Raw genomic sequence first — 19,510 nt, forward strand, 5'->3', positions numbered from 1 at the left:
ACCCCATTGCATCATTATGGATGAGGCAATGAGGCCCCCGAAATCCAAAGACGTACTTTCTAAACTGCAACACACCATAACACATCTTAATTTAAGCTCATTATGAGCCTAACTCTTACCCTCATCTTGTCCTCACAGACAAGCCTTGCACAGAGCCATGGAAGTCGTTAGTTGTGATTTTTTGACAAAAAGTGGTGGCATTTGAGTTTGCAATTTGGCTGGAACGTTCAAATATATTTGGTACTTGATAGTAGTGAGTAGTAGATTTATAGCAGTGTGGTACTTCAAAGACTAACCAAACTGACTCCACTGGTCTGTCATCTGACGACACAACACACAGCAGTCATCCACTGGCGAGGGCTGTGTTGGCACTCGGATGCTTCAGGCAGTAGGATGTACTGGACGCTGATTTGATAGGACTTCTGTCCTCTGACTCCAGACCAATGAATTGCTCATTTTGTGTTTTCGTCTGTTTCTGCTCATTAACTGCCGCAATGGATAACTAGGGCTGGGTATCGTTCAAAAAATTTCTATATCGATACCTTTTCGATACTTTGATTTCGATACCGGTTCCTGACCGATACTTTTTTCGATACCAATTTTTAGAAATATCCATTTTAACAAAAATAAAACTGCATTACACATTGACAATTATGATACAAATCTTTAGTTTTTTTTTTCAAGTTTTACAGCAGAAAAAAAATAAAACCTACTGTATGTAACATTACTTTAAGTTGTCTAAACGTATTGCTGTCCCTACAAAAACATATTGAGTACTACAAAGGAAAGAAATGTAAAACAAATAAATCAGTGCAATAGTTTTCAGTGCAAAACGGAGAGTTGCAAATCAGTGTTTAATGCTCACTGCTGCAACACAACGTCATTCTTGTCAAAACTGACGAGACAGCTCCACTTCATGCATGGAAGACAATAGTTGAACATTGACTACTAGCCTATCAATATAGCCTTAATGGCACAAAGTGAATCGCATTTACAATCAACAAACTATCACGACATCAGCGTTTGTTAACGAGTTGCTAAAAATACACAATGCCCGCTTGCGCATAACGTTAGGGCGCCAATTAATTAAACGATCTAATGCTAGCTACAACTCACAGCCAGACTGAGGGCTCTGATAACCACTAACATCAACAACAACTTGCGGTAAGCTGACCCACCTCTCGATTATTTCTCTTGTCTGTGGAAACCAGTCCTTGTTGTTTCTGTTTCTTTGCCTGCTTTTCATCATCTTCGCCATATGGTACTCCAGGATAGGACTATAGCTTGTTAGACTAGCTTGCTAGTTCCACTTCTGTCTCCGCACCGCACGCTGCCTGCCTCACAACAAACACACACTGGCTAAAGTGGGCGTAACTTTTCCTGCATGCCTCTACATGACAGCCAATCACCAGCCGTATTAGAGCGTGGTGTGCAAGCATGCTTATAGGCTCAATGACGCTGTTTTGTTTTGGTATCGAAAATTGGTATTGATTGACTTCGATACGCCTTAGTATCGATGCTTTCATTTCGGTGCCAAGTAAGTATCGAAACTCGATACCAAGCCCTATGGATAACTACATTAGTTGAAGTGTACTACGGCATTAAGAAGTTAGATGGTGCTTGCTTGCCAATTTTTGTGTTGGAGGCATCTGCCTGTGTTTATCTTTGCACATGTTAGTGAAACAACTATTCACCACTGTTTGGTCAGTTAGTTAGTTAGTTTATTTATTTGTCCTTTTGGAAAGTTGTCCTGCATCTGTAGCAGTCAGACAAAACACAGCATGGTCTGGACTAATCTAGGCTGAGGATTGATTCTTGATTGTTCCCCATCCCCCTGTTAGTTTATGAGTCTTATTGTTGTTCTACCATTTCACAACATGTTGTGTTCTGTTGTCATTTAAATTATGCTTTGTCGCTTTGCTTGTCATTGCTGATTTGTGTTGTTTCTTTCTATGTTTCCATGTGAGATGTTTTGATCAGCCCCTCTGATTTCATTCCTCAGTTCACTATTGTTTGATCAATGTGCAAATGAAATAATGTAGACATATCATGGGGCCAGGTGACAATGCATTGAGGAAGGCAGCTCCAAAAGACTATTAATGATGAAAATCACATGGCCAAGTGCTTAGCCACCAAATATCAACAGAACGGATAATTAGCCAATCATGGGGGGCTGGATCCAGGTAACACCTTTGCACCAGTTCCATCAGATCACATTATACTGTCTGGTATTCTATTTAGAGAACCTCTAACATCACACCTGTTCTACCCAGCTGCTGTGTGTGTGTGTGTGTGTGTGTGTGTGTGTGTGTGTGTGTGTGTGTGTGTGTGTGTGTGTGTGTGTGTGTGTGTGTGTGTGTGTGTGTGTGTGTGTGTGTGTGTGTGCGCGCGTGCGTGCGTGCGCGTGTCTGTGCGTGTGCGTGTGCAGTATAAGTAGTATAGTAGAGTGTGTATCACTGCTATTCATGTCTAATACAGTATTCTCAACTCCCATGGCAGGTAGCCTCCCTCCAAGAGTGGAATTAATGTTACATTACTAGTTTGAAAAATGTGTAAAAAATAATAATAATACTAATGTTAAACTTTTGAGTGGTTCTTTATTTCTCTAAGGTTAAAAGTAGTTACTCGGCCGGGGGGGGCGGTCAGCTCTTCCAAGCACAGCTGTTATCACGGGGAGGAGACTAGCGAGATCTGGATATGAGCACTCATCCCCAGACAGACATGGGGATTTAATGAGTTGGCTTGCTACACAAAGAGAATCCGGAACATGAAGTTTGGATTTTTCTTTATTTTCTCTCTCTTGTCAGGCTTTCCTGTCGAGAGCGACTTCCCCTCAAGCTACATCCTTAACCCCTGTTGAGGATATGATTATAAGGCGTCACGTGCAGACAGTGAGTGTGAAGATGTCAATAACTATAATCGACAGCCTCGCGGGGGATGGGGGGGGGGAGGGGCTCTTAATTGAGAGCTGTTGAGTCGAGCAGGAAGCCCCTCCCCCGAGCCTTAACCCCTGCATGAATATGACACAGAAACACCATGAAGGTGTGGCTGGCGTTGACGCTGCCCTTTCCTCCCGCCTGCGCTCTGCCTGTTTCTCACTGTCATGACACAGAGGCTAATGGCTTGTGTCAAACTTCTTTGGAGTGTCTTTGTCAACATGAACACCGACGCAGACAAACCGCATCAATCTCCATCTTCACTGCTTGACTTCCTCTGTGAACTGTCTCCGCGAGACCCCTCCTTTCTTAGGAGCCGCGACAGCTATTGTCTTCACCTTTTGAGTGAGTGAGTGTGTGTGTGTGTGTGCGCGTGTGTGTGTGCGCGTGTGTGCGTGCGACGTGCGTGTGTGTCGCGAACTACCACAGAAGCCATTTTGAGTACTTTGTCAGGTGTTTTATGTCTGTCTGTCTGTCTGTCTGTCTGTCTGTCTGTGGTCACATTTTGTCACCGCATTTAGCATCAAAACCGTGCAAGATGCATTCTCAAAACTTTACACGTTGACATCAAAATGAAGGCCCCGCCCACACTTTACGCCCCAGGCCCACATTCATTTTAAGGCGCGGCTGGTGTGATCCCATCGCAAGATGGTCTGTAGTTTTGTTTGATTTTCATATGCTGTGGATTTTTCCCCTGCCTACCTCGTTCTGTCTTTTCTCTCATGTCTGCCTACCTCGTTCTGTCTTTTCTCTCATGTCTGCCTACCTCGTTCTGTCTTTTCTCTCATGTCTGCCTACCTCGTTCTGTCTTTTCTCTCATGTCTGCCTACCTGGTTCTGTCTTTTCGCTCATGTCTGCCTACCTCGTTCTGTCTTTTCCCTCATGTCTGCCTACCTCGTTCTGTCTTTTCTCTCATGTCTGCCTACCTCGTTTTGTCTTTTCTCTCATGTCTGCCTACCTCGTTCTGTCTTTTCTCTCATGTCTGCCTACCTCGTTCTGTCTTTTCCCTCATGTCTGCCTACCTCGTTCTGTCTTTTCTCTCATGTCTGCCTACCTTGTTCTGTCTTTTCTCTCATGTCTGCCTACCTCGTTCTGTCTTTTCTCTCATGTCTGCCTACCTCGTTCTGTCTTTTCTCTCATGTCTGCCTACCTCGTTCTGTCTTTTCTCTCATGTCTGCCTACCTCGTTCTGTCTTTTCCCTCATGTCTGCCTACCTCGTTCTGTCTTTTCTCTCATGTCTGCCTCGTTCTGTCTTTTATCTCATGTCTGCCTACCTCGTTCTATCTTTTCTCTCATGTCTGCCTACCTCGTTCTGTCTTTTCTCTCATGTCTGCCTACCTCGTTCTGTCTTTTCTCTCATGTCTGCCTACCCCGTTCTGTCTTTTGTCTCATGTCTGCCTACCCCGTTCTGTCTTTTCTCTCATGTCTGCCTACCTCGTTCTGTCTTTTCTCTCATGTCTGCCTCGTTCTGTCTTTTATCTCATGTCTGCCTACCTCGTTCTATCTTTTCTCTCATGTCTGCCTACCTCGTTCTGTCTTTTCTCTCATGTCTGCCTACCTCGTTCTGTCTTTTCTCTCATGTCTGCCTACCCCGTTCTGTCTTTTCTCTCATGTCTGCCTACCCCGTTCTGTCTTTTCTCTCATGTCTGCCTACCTCGTTCTGTCTTTTCTCTCATGTCTGCCTGCCTCGTTCTGTCTTTTCTCTCATGTCTGCCTACCTCGTTCTGTCTTTTCTCTCATGTCTGCCTACCTCGTTCTGTCTTTTCTCTCATGTCTGCCTACCCCGTTCTGTCTTTTCTCTCATGTCTGCCTACCTCGTTCTGTCTTTTCTCTCATGTCTGCCTACCTCGTTCTGTCTTTTCTCTCATGTCTGCCTACCTCGTTCTGTCTTTTCTCTCATGTCTGCCTACCCCGTTCTGTCTTTTCTCTCATGTCTGCCTACCTCGTTCTGTCTTTTCTCTCATGTCTGCCTACCTCGTTCTGTCTTTTCTCTCATGTCTGCCTACCCCGTTCTGTCTTTTCTCTCATGTCTGCCTACCCCGTTCTGTCTTTTCTCTCATGTCTGCCTATGTGACACTTACAGGTGTTTTTGTTTGTTCCAAGAGGTTTTTGAGGGGAGTGACTCAGGGTTTCAAGTGTTGGTGTCTTGACAGTTGACGGTGTTTGTTTTCCTCTTCATTCCAGCTGCTTTGACAGTTGATGACACAGATGCCTCACTTTGTTTATAAATCACAGAAAATATGGGAATATCTTCATTATTTGAAGATGCATGTACTAGTGCCTAAAGGGACACTTCACCAAAAAACTATGCAGATTTATTTTGCACATGATCTCACACACATATCCAAAAACTGTAAACAGTTTTGCAGACATTAATTTAGTTTGACAGTTATTGAGCGTTGATTTGAGTAAAGTTGTTGCCAGTGATGTCACCAGAAGACTTGTAATTGATACAACCCAATTCAGCGCCTTCCGATGACATCACTGCATCAACTTACCTCAAGTCAAACTCTCTATAACTGTCAAACTAAATGAATATCTACAAAGCTGTTTACAGTCTTCAGATATGTGTGTGAGATCATGTGCAAAATAAATCTGCATTGTTTTTGGGTGAAGTGCCCCTTTAAGAAACTACCATCTGTACCAGTGTTGAATAACTTGATCTTGGCAGGCAGTTGATTAGAGAATAGACTCTCTTCTGTTGACCTGACCTTCGCTCCCCTCCTCTTCCTCCTTCTCCCTAGCAACTGCTGAGGGAGATGCAGCAGATGGCGAGCCGGCCTTTCGCCACCATCAACGTGGCGTTGGAGACGGACGAGGAGCCGCCTGACCTGATAGGAGGAAACGTCAAGGTGAGGGCAGCGTTTAGCTGGAGAGGTCGCCTGCTTGAACCCCGGAGATCAAAGCGGTGTCTGGGCTGACAGCCATGCAGGCCGGGAGGCTCCGCTCTTCATTAGCACCATCACTCACCCTCATGTCTGGGGTTTAGCCAAGCCCCCAGGAACAGCTCTGGGCCGTGAAGTAAATTGAACATGGTGGCCAAGTGCGGTATTGCAAGTCACGTGATGCCCTGCAGCCCAGAAACAGAAATTCCCAAAGCAGCAGCTGTAAACTCTGGGAAATTGTTTCTGTGTATAACTCAAAGCCAAAAACGACTCAGAGTTATCATGTTTTTTTATGAGCCAATTTTTCTCCAGAATCTACCACAGTTTTCTGGATTTTCAGTTTTCTTTCTTTCTCCCTCACTCTCTCTCTATACTGTAGCTCCAGCCACTATAACTCTGGAGCTCCCTCTCTCTCTCTATGGCTCTGGCCACTATAACTCTGGAGCTCCCTCTCTCTCTATGGCTCTGGCCATTATAACTCTGGAGCTCCCTCTCTCTTTATGGCTCTGGCCATTATAACTCTGGAGCTCCCTCTCTCTCTCTATGTCTCTGGCCATTATAACTCTGGAGCTCCCTCTCTCTCTATGGCTCTGGCCACTATAACTCTGGAGCTCTCTCTCTCTCTATGGCACTGGCCATTATAACTCTGGAGCTCTCTCTCTCTCTATGTCTCTGGCCATTATAACTCTGGAGCTCCCTCTCTCTCTATGTCTCTGGCCACTATAACTCTGGAGCTCCCTCTCTCTCTATGGCTCTGGCCATTATAACTCTGGAGCTCCCTCTCTCTCTATGTCTCTGGCCATTATAACTCTGGAGCTCCCTCTCTCTCTCTATGTCTCTGGCCATTATAACTCTGGAGCTCCCTCTCTCTCTCTATGGCTCTGGCCATTATAACTCTGGAGCTCCCTCTCTCTCTCTATGGCTCTGGCCATTATAACTCTGGAGCTCCCTCTCTCTCTATGTCTCTGGCCACTATAACTCTGGAGCTCTCGCTCTCTCTATAGCTCTGGCCATTATAACTCTGGAGCTCTCTCTCTCTCTCTATGGCTCTGGCCACTATAACTCTGGAGCTCTCTCTCTATGGCTCTGGCCACTATAACTCTGGAGCTCTCTCTCTCTCTATAGCTCTGGCCATTATAACTCTGGAGCTCCCTCTCTCTCTATGGCTCTGGCCATTATAACTCTGGAGCTCCCCCTCTCTCTATGGCTCTGGCCATTATAACTCTGGAGCTCCCTCTCTCTCTATGGCTCTGGCCACTATAACTCTGGAGCTCTCTCTCTCTCTATGTCTCTGGCCATTATAACTCTGGAGCTCTCTCTCTCTCTATGGCTCTGGCCACTATAACTCTGGAGCTCTCTCTCTCTCTATGGCTCTGGCCATTATAACTCTGGAGCTCCCTCTCTATGGCTCTGGCCATTATAACTCTGGAGCTCCCTCTCTCTCTATGGCTCTGGCCACTATAACTCTGGAACTCCCTCTCTCTCTCTATGGCTCTGCAGCCTGTTGCACCAGCTGAACGTAAGTTCTCTCTTAAGTTGGGGTGTAAAGTCCACACTAACTGCTACGTTCAAACTAGTTAGTTTGACACTAAAGTTGTGTCTTTGTTTAGTTGCACCACGGAGACGTAAGATACATCTTAACTAGTAGACCCTAAAGTCCATACTAACAAAAATAGTGTCGCGGAAAATTACGTTTTCACTTCCTGTAGCCAAACAGTGAAAAGCACAGTGGAAACGGTGTTTATTTACGGTTGTTTAATTAAGTGGAGTGAAAACAGTTGGGACATCTTGCCCACCGCAAATTTGTGCTTTCATATTTCATCAACACTAACCAAATGAGAACGTTATTGAGTAACGTTCGTTTAGGTTCATATTACTGTTAACGTTTATCTGTGAGCTCTTCATAGTATTGTAGGCTAATTTACCAACATCCTGCCTCGCTAAATTGTTGCGGTTATTTTAATTTGTATGCAGTGCTGCAGCTTGTGGGAAACAAAAGCGTGAGTCATAAATATCAAAGGGTGTAATAATTGATCACGGAGAGCGCGTTGCGGACGCAAAACCACGATGCGCCACGGTGCCAAGTTGCAATCCGTGCCAACTGCTATTTTTTACGGAGGACTTTACACCTAGTAAGACATAGGTGTCAAATTTAAGTTCTAACTTATGCCTAAGTTGTAACTATTTCACTTGGTGCAACCCAAATATTTTTAGTAGTGCGTAAACTCGGACTTAGTGAGATTTTACGTTCAAACTAACTTAGTTTTCAACTTACGCACAGCTGGTGCAACCCACTGCAGGCCACTATAACTCTGGAGCTCCCTCTCTCTCTATGGCTCTGGCCATTATAACTCTGGAGCTCCCTCTCTCTCTCTATGGCTCTGGCCATTATAACTCTGGAGCTCCCTCTCTCTCTCTATGGCTCTGGCCATTATAACTCTGGAGCTCCCTCTCTCTCTCTATGTCTCTGGCCACTATAACTCTGGAGCTCCCTCTCTCTCTATGTCTCTGGCCATTATAACTCTGGAGCTCCCTCTCTCTCTATGTCTCTGGCCATTATAACTCTGGAGCTCCCTCTCTCTCTATGTCTCTGGCCATTATAACTCTGGAGCTCTCTCTCTCTCTATGTCTCTGGCCATTATAACTCTGGAGCTCTCTCTCTCTCTATGTCTCTGGCCATTATAACTCTGGAGCTCTCTCTCTCTCTATGTCTCTGGCAATTATAACTCTGGAGCTCCCTCTCTCTCTCTATGGCTCTGGCCATTATAACTCTGGAGCTCCCTCTCTCTCTATGTCTCTGGCCATTATAACTCTGGAGCTCCCTCTCTCTCTCTATGTCTCTGGCCATTATAACTCTGGAGCTCCCTCTCTCTCTCTATGGCTCTGGCCATTAACTCTGGAGCTCCCTCTCTCTCTCTATGGCTCTGGCCATTATAACTCTGGAGCTGCCTCTCTCTCTATGGCTCTGGCCATTATAACTCTGGGCCTGGGCTCGCTCGTGAACGCAACCACCTTGGGTCGCACATCACGGAAGTAAAACCAGGAAGAAAAACCCCTTCAAAATGCTTCATGCACCAGTGAGCAGCTTACTTTCACGTCTCCCTTCCTATACCCTATCCAGTTTCTTTTAATACAGCCATGGGTTTAACTCTGGAGATTAACCCATTGGAAGGTCTAGTAGACTTAATGAGGGTCAATGCAGCTTGTGTTTGCTGGGACAGAGTGAAGGCAGGACCTGCGTGCGTGTGTCTGTGTGTGTGCGTCCGTCCGTGCACGTGTGTTTGTGCGTGCGTCCGTGCACGTGTGTGTGTGTGTGTCAGTGCGCGTGTGTGTGATGAAAGTGGGCTGAGGATGAGTAACAAAGCACATTATAGCAGGTACAGTGGGTATGCTGTGAATTCCAATGGGGATTTGGCTCAATCCAGTTAACCCTGGAGTTAAATAGATGCAAATAAGAGCAAACTATTGTAGAGTAAGACTATAGTTAGAAATTAGATTTGAAGAGTTTCACTCCAACATTGAGATATGCACCATTTGGAAAAACAACTTGACGCCTACTCTTAGGAAATGATTGCTGGCATGAAAATAAAGCATATTAGGGGCTACTATTAAAGTTATGATTCATCTTAGAAAACAGCCTTGTTTTGGTAGATGGAACCATCTGTGCTTTTGAAATATTGACTGAATAATTGCAGGTAGAAAATTCTGCCAAAACGGATATGCAGCCTTCTGGAACAAAAGCCTTCATATATTTATAGTGCTGTTTAAAGAGTGGTAAGATCAAATTTGGGTTATTAATATTGTAGCGTGGAACAGAGTCAGGAATATACATGTCGAGTTGGCTTGATGCCTACTCTCTGTTTACTCATGGCGGTCCACATGACTACAGTGCTGTTGCTACATTTTCATTGGAGCAGGTGTCAGGGCTAAAGAGACTAGAGTTGCCACTACATTAGAAGTGTTACTTACATAGAAGTGGCAGTACTGTAGCTAAAGCCATTTCACACCAATGTTTTCACAGTTCAAACTCTTTTTATGATATACAAAATGTAAGGTCTGAATCTAATGATTTCGTCCAGGTTTTGCATGAACGTTACACAGTGTGCAAGCAGTCCATCTCAATTTAGCATTCTGACCAAAAAGTAAGCGCGTGTGAAATTATTATGCTGTGGGCTGGGCTCTGTTACAGACAAGGTGCAGTAGGTAAATAGGGCAAAATCACAGCAAACAACAAATAGACAATAAGGCAATAGTTAAATAGGGCAACAATGTAAACAGTGTATGTGAAGGGCAATTAAGGCAACAGTTAAATAGGAGAGGTAATAAAGTAGAAGTGATAAAGTATTAAATAGAATAAGATGAAAGTGTTCACAGTGTCCCCAAGAGTGTCCAAGAGTGTTCAAATAAAAATAACACAGGTTTATTGCACTATTGTGTGTGTGTGTGTGTGTGTGTGTGTGTGTGTGTGTGTGTGTGTGTGTGTGTGTGTGTGTGTGTGTGTGTGTGTGTGTGTGTGTGTGTGTATGGAGGTCCAAACGACTCAATAAACATGCGCAGCTATCAACTGAACGCGTCACACATGCATGCTTTGATGCCTGTGTAGCAAAGCAATGCTTGACATGTCATGTAGTTTCCCCATTGACTTGTAATGGTCATGCGTACACGCGCACGCATACACGCTCTGACTGTGCACCCCGCATAACATTACGCGTAATGTTTATGCATTTTTCGCGAACGCATGCATAAACGCACACATGAAGATGATAGAAAATGTTTGTCACGCGCGCACGCGCAATATGACGTGCGCAAACTACATCACGCGTGACAACAAGATGCGTACTGTAGCTACTTACAGCGTGTACACGTGTGGCACTGTTGGAGAAATTTTGTTACACGTTCACACACACGCGTTCGCATTCTTGATACTACGCCACCGGAAGTTTATCTGCATTGCGCACAACAGTCCGCATACATTATGTGAACGCGTCGCGTAGTTCGCTTCTATTTTATTCTAGTTCCATGTTCCATTTTCATCCAGTTCATGCCAGTGACCAAAATATTACTTACAACATAGAAATACAATAATATCATTCAATCATCATTCATGCTGTCAGGACTGTACTGTTGACCAACTTGCTTCTATCCATCCAGCCGCAAGGGGTCAGTTGAACCTAACACGGCAATCATATCAAAACCTATTTATACTACGCTCTGTGTCTGTAACATGGTGTCATTCATTCACCAAATAAAATAAAATAAAACAATTACAAAAACTGTTTTACCGACTCATATATCCATTATTACACATTTTAAATGCTGTTTATGAAGATTAATGGGCGATTTATGTTGTAAAATGTGGGCGCAAGGGATTGTGGGTAATATTTTGGTTGTGGTGACCACTAGGGTTGTGCGATGTCACCAAAATACCCATCGTGATTGTTTTACAGTGAAACATCATTTTGGATGATGGCATCGTCATTGGGGTGGGGGTTGGGGGAATAATTAATTATTTATTAAGTCGCTGCGTTGCTGTAATGCCATTTCGCTAGCCGCTGCAATGCGTTCACGTTAACAACAGGACAGCTGAGCCTGAGCTCTACGTGATACCAGCGGGCTTGAATAGGCTATTAGCCTCTGCTCTGTGCTACAGCACAGAGCCAGGCGACTGAAGTGGGCAGTGGCTGCCACTACCAGCAATTTGAACGGCGCAAAACAAATAACGTTAACATTACAGATCCTCACCAACAACGTGTGTGTGTTGAATTTAACTAGCTGGCAGAAAACCGACTGAATTACTGGCTGATATAACGTTAGATTCGCGTGGGCTTTTGAACCTAATGTAATGAGAGAGTTTAGGAGGAATGGCTAGAGAAACACAGCTGCTGTATCTATATGGAGCGACTCCAACTTTCACTTTGGAAACAGGCGAGTTAAATCCACGGTTGAAGACTTGTACTCACTTTGGGTTGAAAACAGGAAAGAACGAGAAAGAAAGTTTCTTCTTTGTCTTAAAACGTTTTCACAACAACACAGCCGACACGCGCGGGGGACGCCCCGGCGACATTAAACAAGCGCCCCCTGTTCAGAGAAGCAGTGCAGCGGACGAGGGGCAGGGGAGGCTTCTCTGAGTCTGAACTGGGTGTGCTCGTTTAATGCCGCCGGCGCGTCCCCCGCGTATCACGGTAAGTGGACTTGGCCTCTTTTATTATTAAAACGGCACAATTTTAATTCGAACAGATAATGAATTACGATGATCCGATGTAGAAGGCTCAGAATAAACGATGCCAGCGACATGCTGGATCAACTTTTACCTTCATCATTTGTCATTCCCTACATGGTCAGGGTTAGCCTAATATTTTGGTCACTGGCACCATCTACTGGATGAAAATGGAACACGGAACTAGAATAAAATAGAAGCGAACTACGCGACGCGCTCACGTACGCGGACTGTTGTGCGCGATGCAGATCAACTTCCGGTGGCGTACGTATCAAAAATGCAAACGCGCGTGTGTGTGTGAACGCTTAACAAAATTTCTCAGATGTGCACACGCTGTAAGTAGCTACAGTACGCATCTTGTTGTCACGCGTGATGTAGTTTGCGCACGTCATAGTGCGCGTGCGTGTGCGCGCGTGACAACATTTACTATGTTAATCACACAGGCACACACACGTTGCTGCGCGTGTGTCCTTTGATATTGACTTTGATAGGGCCCCATAGTGTGTGTGTGCGTGTGTGTGTGTGTGTGTGTGTGTGTGTGTGTGTGTGTGCGTGCTATCTGTTGAGGAGTCTCGTGGCCTGCGGAAAGAAACTATTCCACAGACGGTTTGTGTGTGCCTTCGGGACCCTGTATCTTCTCCCTGAGGGCAGCAGGGAGAACAGGCATTAGATTAGAGTAGATTTACAGGTGGAGATGAAGAAGCAGTGTAGTAGATTAGAGTAGATTTACAGGTGGAGATGAAGAAGCAGTGTAGTAGATTAGAAGTAGAGATTGAGCCGTTGGAAGTAGATTTAAATGTGCAGATTAAGCACACAGTGTAGATTAGATTTGATTGTAGAGGAGAGTTGGACAGAAGTAGGCTAGAGTAGATTTAAATGTAGATGTAGAGCCCAGAAGCTGCTGCAGTGGAGTACATTTAAAAGTATGGATCATGCAGAGTTATAGAAATTGCAGTGGGGGATTGGGTGGCTTACAGTACCTGTGACTGTGTGCTTTGTGATGAATGACCCCTGAATGCAGATGCAGTGCAGCATTATAGGGCTGTTTCAGCAGGGTTGCCTGGGCCCCTCGGCTCTGACAGGGCCCATGCATCTCTGGGGGTTTGGCTCCCGAGCACAAGGTTATACCCCCAGTTGAGGCTGTGCCGGGGCCCCAGGGGTACAGGAGTCCTCCAGCTAATCCACTCTCAGCTGGAACGGAGTCCTCTTTACTCTCCTCTCCTCTCCTCTCCTCTTCTCTTCTTGTCTGTCCTTTCCTATCCTCAGGCTTCCTACACAGGTCTGGAAAAGTATTGAAAAAAAATGTTTTTATCATTTCCAGGGCTAGAATAGTTTCTTAATTTTGAAAGTCTGGAAAGGTATGGAAAATGTTGTGGTTTAGGTCCAATAAACACATAATTATAGCTTTGATGTTGTTGTGTAGACCCACTTTGAGTCCACAGTTTTTGTTGATGTGAAGAGTTTTAAAATGGAAACCGTATAGGACCCCTGCCAATCATCTCACTCACATATTCTGATATTTGTGGCAAATCAAAGTCTGGAAAAAACATTTAATTGAAAATGTGTAGAAACCCTGTGTCCTCTTCTGTCTTCTCCTGTCATCTTCTTCTCTCCTTTTCTCTCCTCTCCTCTGTTCGTCTCGTCTCCCCGGCCTCCTCTCATTTACTATCCCTTCACTGATCCTATCAGCAGACTGGGCTTTTCTGCCCGCCTTATCTGCTGTGTGTGTGTGTGTGTGTGTGTGTGTGTGTGTGTGTGTGTGTGTGTGTGTGTGTGTGTGTGTGTGTGTGTGTGTGTGTGTGTGTGTGTGTACGTGTGTACGTGTGTGTGTGTGTGTGTGTGTGTGTGTGTGTGTACGTGTGTGTGTACGTGTACGTGTACTTACGTACGTGTGTGTGTGTGTGTGTGTGTGTGTGTGTGTGTACGTGTACATGTACATGTGTCTGTATGTGTGTGTGTGCTTGTTTGTTTGTGCGAGAATGTGAGCACGTGTATATGTGCGACCAAATGTGTGTGTGTGTGTCATGTGTGAAGGAAAGAAACAGCTTGCTATGAAGATCAGGCCTCCCCCTCCTCTGTCTCTGCTCTACCTTTTCTTGTACCTCTCCTTCTTCCTCCCCCTCTCCCCAGCTGGCTCTCCTCTCCTCCTCTCCATCAGGGAAGCAGGAGCGGCCCGGGAGCACAGATCCAATTTAGATCTCCTTCCTCTGCTTTTCTCTGCCTCCACCGAGCTCCACGCTATCCTATCTCCTCCCTCTGCCTCCACCGAGCTCCACGCTATCCTATCTCCTCCCCGCTCAGATTGAGAGACTCGGGGCAGGTGCTTCCCCTTGTTTCCATGCTGTTTTATCAGGAGGCTACAGTAGTGCATTATGACCCGCCATGTGAGAGGGGGGGAGGGGGCGCCGCACAGTGAGGCAAAGATCATTACAGTTGTTTATAGCTTCGGTGGGAAGTCCAAACTTGCTCTGCCGATGAAATAGATTCACTCTGCTGCTGCCAAATGGAGCTGGCGTCGCCCCGGCATCGCAGGCAGATGATTACCTTTGTGATGCCGTCTGCTCTACGCTTATTTATAGATACTGTCGGATGGGGGGAAACGGGGACATGTGATGCAAAGGAAGGGGTCCTGTGTGTGTGTGTGTGTGTGTGTGTGTGGGGGGGGGGGGGGGGGGGGGGGGGGAGTTCTGTTTTATCTAACATGATTGTGGTGCTTCTTTATCTTCACCTACGTTACGGTATTTCGTACAAAATTCGATTACCATAGAAACTTGTTTTTATACAGATCAGATTGACATCGGTAAATATCGGTTATCGGCCATAACAGCAATAATGTTAATATCAGCCAAAATGTTCATATCAGTGCATCCTTATTTTTTTAAGTGAAAGAAATTAAAAAAGGATAAAAAAAAAGTGTCCTTGTATTTGGATGCTTCTTATAGTTCTTAAATCCAGAGATTTTTCCAGTCTTTAGTTTCATTACTTTGTAATATGCCGTTATTATTACAGCCTGACAAAACACTTCTTTGGCAAACAGAAGTCAAGTGAATAAAAACTCATCAAAGATGGCTCAGTGGTAGTGGCTGCACCTGGTGAGTCATAGCAACAGGGCGTTTGACTCGCGCTCGCTGCTGGCGGGGGGGAAACTCATCCCTGGCTGCTGGTGAAGTAGAGTGGAATGCTGCGGCGGATGAAAGCGTAAGCAGTGCGCAGCCCCAGTGTGTGCCCAGCCTGCCACAGCGTGTGTGGGCTCAGAACCATCCTACGCACCGGGCTAATTACTGGAGGTAATTTAACTAAACCTTTCTGCGCTCTGCCTGGCCAGTCTAGATAAGTCTCCAGACTCAGTGGTGCTGGTGGGGGGGGGTGGGCTTCAGCTGCATAAAACAAAGGCATCTGCTTGGGAATGTTATTAACACAGCGTCTGAAGAAGACTGTGAGAAAAGACACTCTACCTTTGGGGGGAACATCTTAGGGTAAAAATCACACACACAAGCAGTTTAAAGGGATGCATAATTGAATTTTATGAGGTGTCTCATTTACTTCCCCAGCCCCGCCCCCCCACCCCCCACACACACACCCTTAATTTCTGCTTGAGACAAAATGGAGTGGGCGCGTCTGTTGACAGAGATAAATCCTTGTTTATGGCACGCTAGTTTGCCTGGTTCAATGAATGTGTCAGAAATGGAGAGAGAAGCAGGGCTTGTAGCCTGAGGTTGAAATGGAGGTTGTGCATTGGGTACAGTAGCCAGAATTGATGAACACTCAATGCCATTGATAACAAAATGGAAGCTGTTGAGATGGAAATGATCCCACGGTCACATCCCAAATCTGTTCTTTCCCCTCCACAATCTATTTGCCACGCTTACTCCCTCTTCAATTTGAATATGACATGCAGCTTTTGGAAAATGAGAAGCAAAGCACATAAACAGGCTAGGACCTAAGAGCAGCGTGCAGCTGCTGCATTGGAAATTGGACTTGGCAGAGGTGTCTTCTGAGAGCCCTAAGCGGTGAAATTAAAAGGTGCCGGTCTTTTTCTGTTTGTTTTTACACATAAAACACAGATGCATTGCAGGTAGACTCATCATGGACAGGCCTCGTTTTTCCAATTGTAAATACACTGGATGAGAAATAAATATTGCCTGAAGCAACAACAAACAACAGCAAATCTGTGCACTGGAGCAAGCCAAGCCTGCCTGGTTGGACAGCTTCTGGCAAGGCCAGCAGAATTGATGCAGGGGAGAAAATATATATGACATTATATTGCCTCTCACTGTTGTATCGGCACAGTTGTCATTTTTTCCTGCTGGTTTTTTCCTCCCATTTTCTAACCAATTGTACTTGGCCAATTCCCCCTGCTTTCCCGGTCTGCTCCACCCCCTCTGCTGATCTGGGGAGGATTGTAGAGTAGCACATACTTTCTGCGATCAGAGTCCTGCACGGGTCCAGTTTTGCAAACCCAGCCCGCCCCAGACCCGTTAATATAAGAGCCGTGCCGCCCCATTACCCGTGATTAATCACACAGGCTACAAACACAGTCGCTCACTTTGAGCCGAACCAAGATGCCGCCGTTTCACACAGGAGGCGAATAGCAGTCTTTTTGACTGAGACTCATCACCTGTAACATTAGCGATTAGCAGCAGCTAACGTTAGCTTATAGTAACCAGCTGGTCAGCACTTCTATCAGACAGTGTTGTGCAATAAGCAGTCTTACCAAATATTTCCATGTATTTCCATTACATGCCTTTATGATCGCTGTTCCTCTGACAGAAATAACTTCTCCACTGGCTTGCACTTTCTCCATGTTGTTGTTATGGAAACCAGACGGCGTCTCCTCGTCTCCGGTCAAACACATTGACTCCGCGGCTGAGTTTTGGGAGCTGAGTTGGCTCCTATGTTGTTCCCAAGGACTGCCCGACTGGATTTAGTTCATTTTTACCCATGCCCATACCCGTGAATTTATAGATGTATATTTTTTTACCCGTTACACAAGCTTTTTGCGGGTTACCTGCGGGTACCCGACCCGGTGCAGGACTCTGTCTTCGATACATGTGCAGTTGCCAGCCGTTTCCTAACAGGACCGACCAGAGGAGGCGCTAGTGCTGGACTGCCAGGACTCATACACCACCGGCTTCCCACCTGTGTACACGGCCATTTGTGTCTGTCGGAAACATTTGACCAAGCCGAAAGTACCACTGCCGGAAATTGAACCCGGTATTTTTATTCCCATTTCAGAGTAATAAATGGCAGCTGAACATAATGATGTTCTAGCACATGATTTTGAAAATGGAAACAAATGGTCCTTGTAGGAGTGCTTGGTTGTCTTATCTAGTTACTGAGGCATCACTCATTTATCACACAAAGCTATAAATTATATTAATGTTTTATTGCCCTAAGGGACAATAGTAGCTTTTACTGCATTCAAATGAGAAACAAAATAGTAATTTGCAATATTATTGCTGTATTTAATTGCAATATTTCCATTTGGTCGACTCCCACCTCTCGTCGCTTGTTTAAAGAACCCTCTCTACAGGGCTTCCAAAGTGAGGAACAGGCTCTTGACGTGCTCCCAGTGAGCTCCCCAGTAAAGTGAATACAAGTTAAATATTTCAAGTTAATAATTTCACTGGTATTTAATGATCACTATTCTGATCAGAGGTTTTCTTTTGGCTGTTTCCCCACGTACAGTACAGTGACTAGACAGCTGAAGTCAGGTCACATGGGCCCACCTACAGTGTAGACAGTTAGATCTAACAGCTAAAGTCAGGTCAAACGGGCCCACCTACAGTGTAGAGAGTCATATCTAACAGCTAAAGTCAGGTCAAACGGGCCCACCTAATCTTTTGACTATTCACTTCCTGAAGAAGTTGATTTGTAAAGTCTAAAATGACATTGCCATGTAAATAAAGGCATTTTAACTTTTTTAAAGGAGAGTGCCTTAATAATAATAATAATTCATTTATTTTATATAGCGCTTTTCAAAACCCAAAGACGCTTAACAGTGAAACAAAAGACAAGCAACAGGCAACAGAGACAGGCCACAGGCAACAGATACAGGTAACAGGCAACAGATACAGGGAACAGGTACAAATAACAGTGGCGGTTCAGGGCAAAGTTGTATGGAGAAGCAGAGGAGAGGAAGATAACAGGAGGGGGGGGGTGGGGGGGGCAGAGGGTGATGGTTTGCAGGAGGTAGTTTCGGGCCCACCTACAGTGTAGAGAGTCATATCTAACAGCTAACATCAGGTCAAACGGGCCCACCTACAGTGTAGAGCAGGGGTGGCCAAACTTTTTTGGTTGTGGGCCGCATACAGAAAAATATAAGGAGTCGCGGGCCAAACAATATTAAGCGCGGCAGTTTTCGCGGCAAAAAAATTGGACCAGAAAACCCTTGTGCCATCAAAAATTGAATTTCTACCTAAATAAATATATGACATAGTTTATTGATGCGCTCACCTATTACAATGGGTATTTCTGTATGTTATCAAATTTTCTTTTCCTGTGCCAACAGGTTAAGACAGAGATAATTTAATATAACATTAGTATTAAACATTAATTCATTTTTTTTTTTTTTTTTTTTTATAAATAGACCATGTCAGGGTGCCCAAGTATAACCCATTTTCAATGGTTTTAAATTGAAAAAACGAAATGGGGGGAATCCGTTTTTTTGTTTTTGTTTTTCAGTTTCTTTTTCTTAATGTTTTTGTTTTTCCGTTTTTCCCCCCGTTTTCATTTTCCGTTTTAAACTTTGAAACGGAAAAACGTTTTTAGCAAAAAAAAAAAAAAAAAAGTCAAGAGGAGAGCCACTTTTACCGCAAAACCACACATTAAGCGTTTTATTTAGTTTTTAGTTTATTAAAGGAGAATTTAATTTTTTTTTTACCTGGAGCCCTCTCCTCACATTAATTATTATCTGACGACTCACCCAGTGTTCTCCGCAGCGATTTGGAGCGTCCTAGGCGTTGTTTTCAGATGAATAGTGTCCAAGCCAGTCCTAGAATGGAGCTCCGTTGGGGCCAAATGGCAGCGTGCTGTTCCTCCATGTAAATAGACAGTTTTATTCCCGTTTTTGACCCATATCGTCATTATATGATCCCTAAAGAAACATCAGACTGTTATTCACCCCCGGGCTATTTCCAGTAGTCTTTACAGGGATCTCATTTCCTCATTCGGGGTGAGTTTCACCAACTCTCGTCAAGTCAGTACACAGCCCAGCCGGCAGGAAAGTCTCGCGGGACTTGACGAGAGTTGGTGAAACTCACCCCGAATGAGGAAATGAGATCCCTGTAAAGACTACTGGAAATAGCCCGGGGGTGAATAGCAGTCTGATGTTTCTTTAGGGATCATATAATGATGATATGGGTAGAACACGGGAATTAAACTGTCTATTTACATGGAGTAACAGCACGCTGCCATGTGACCGCGACGGAGCTCCATTCTAGGACTGGCTTGGACACTATCTCAAAACAACG

The 19,510-nt window shown here is 44.9% G+C and overlaps 1 protein-coding gene across 1 annotated transcript in view; it reads left to right on the forward strand.

Moving 5' to 3' along the window:
- atrn (attractin) overlaps window positions 1–19,510 on the forward strand; it is a gene marked incomplete at its 5' end in the record, with an annotated part of 226,984 nt that overhangs the window by 194,491 nt on the left and 12,983 nt on the right. Inside the window, one exon of the mRNA XM_083634035.1 lies at window positions 5,681–5,788. Within this exon, the coding sequence (XP_083490161.1) occupies window positions 5,681–5,788 (108 nt within the window). The remainder of the gene's footprint in view (window positions 1–5,680; window positions 5,789–19,510) is intronic.

This window comes from Poromitra crassiceps (genome assembly GCF_964638095.1).
Source record: "Poromitra crassiceps genome assembly, chromosome: 3".
Lineage (NCBI taxonomy): Eukaryota > Metazoa > Chordata > Actinopteri > Beryciformes > Melamphaidae > Poromitra > Poromitra crassiceps.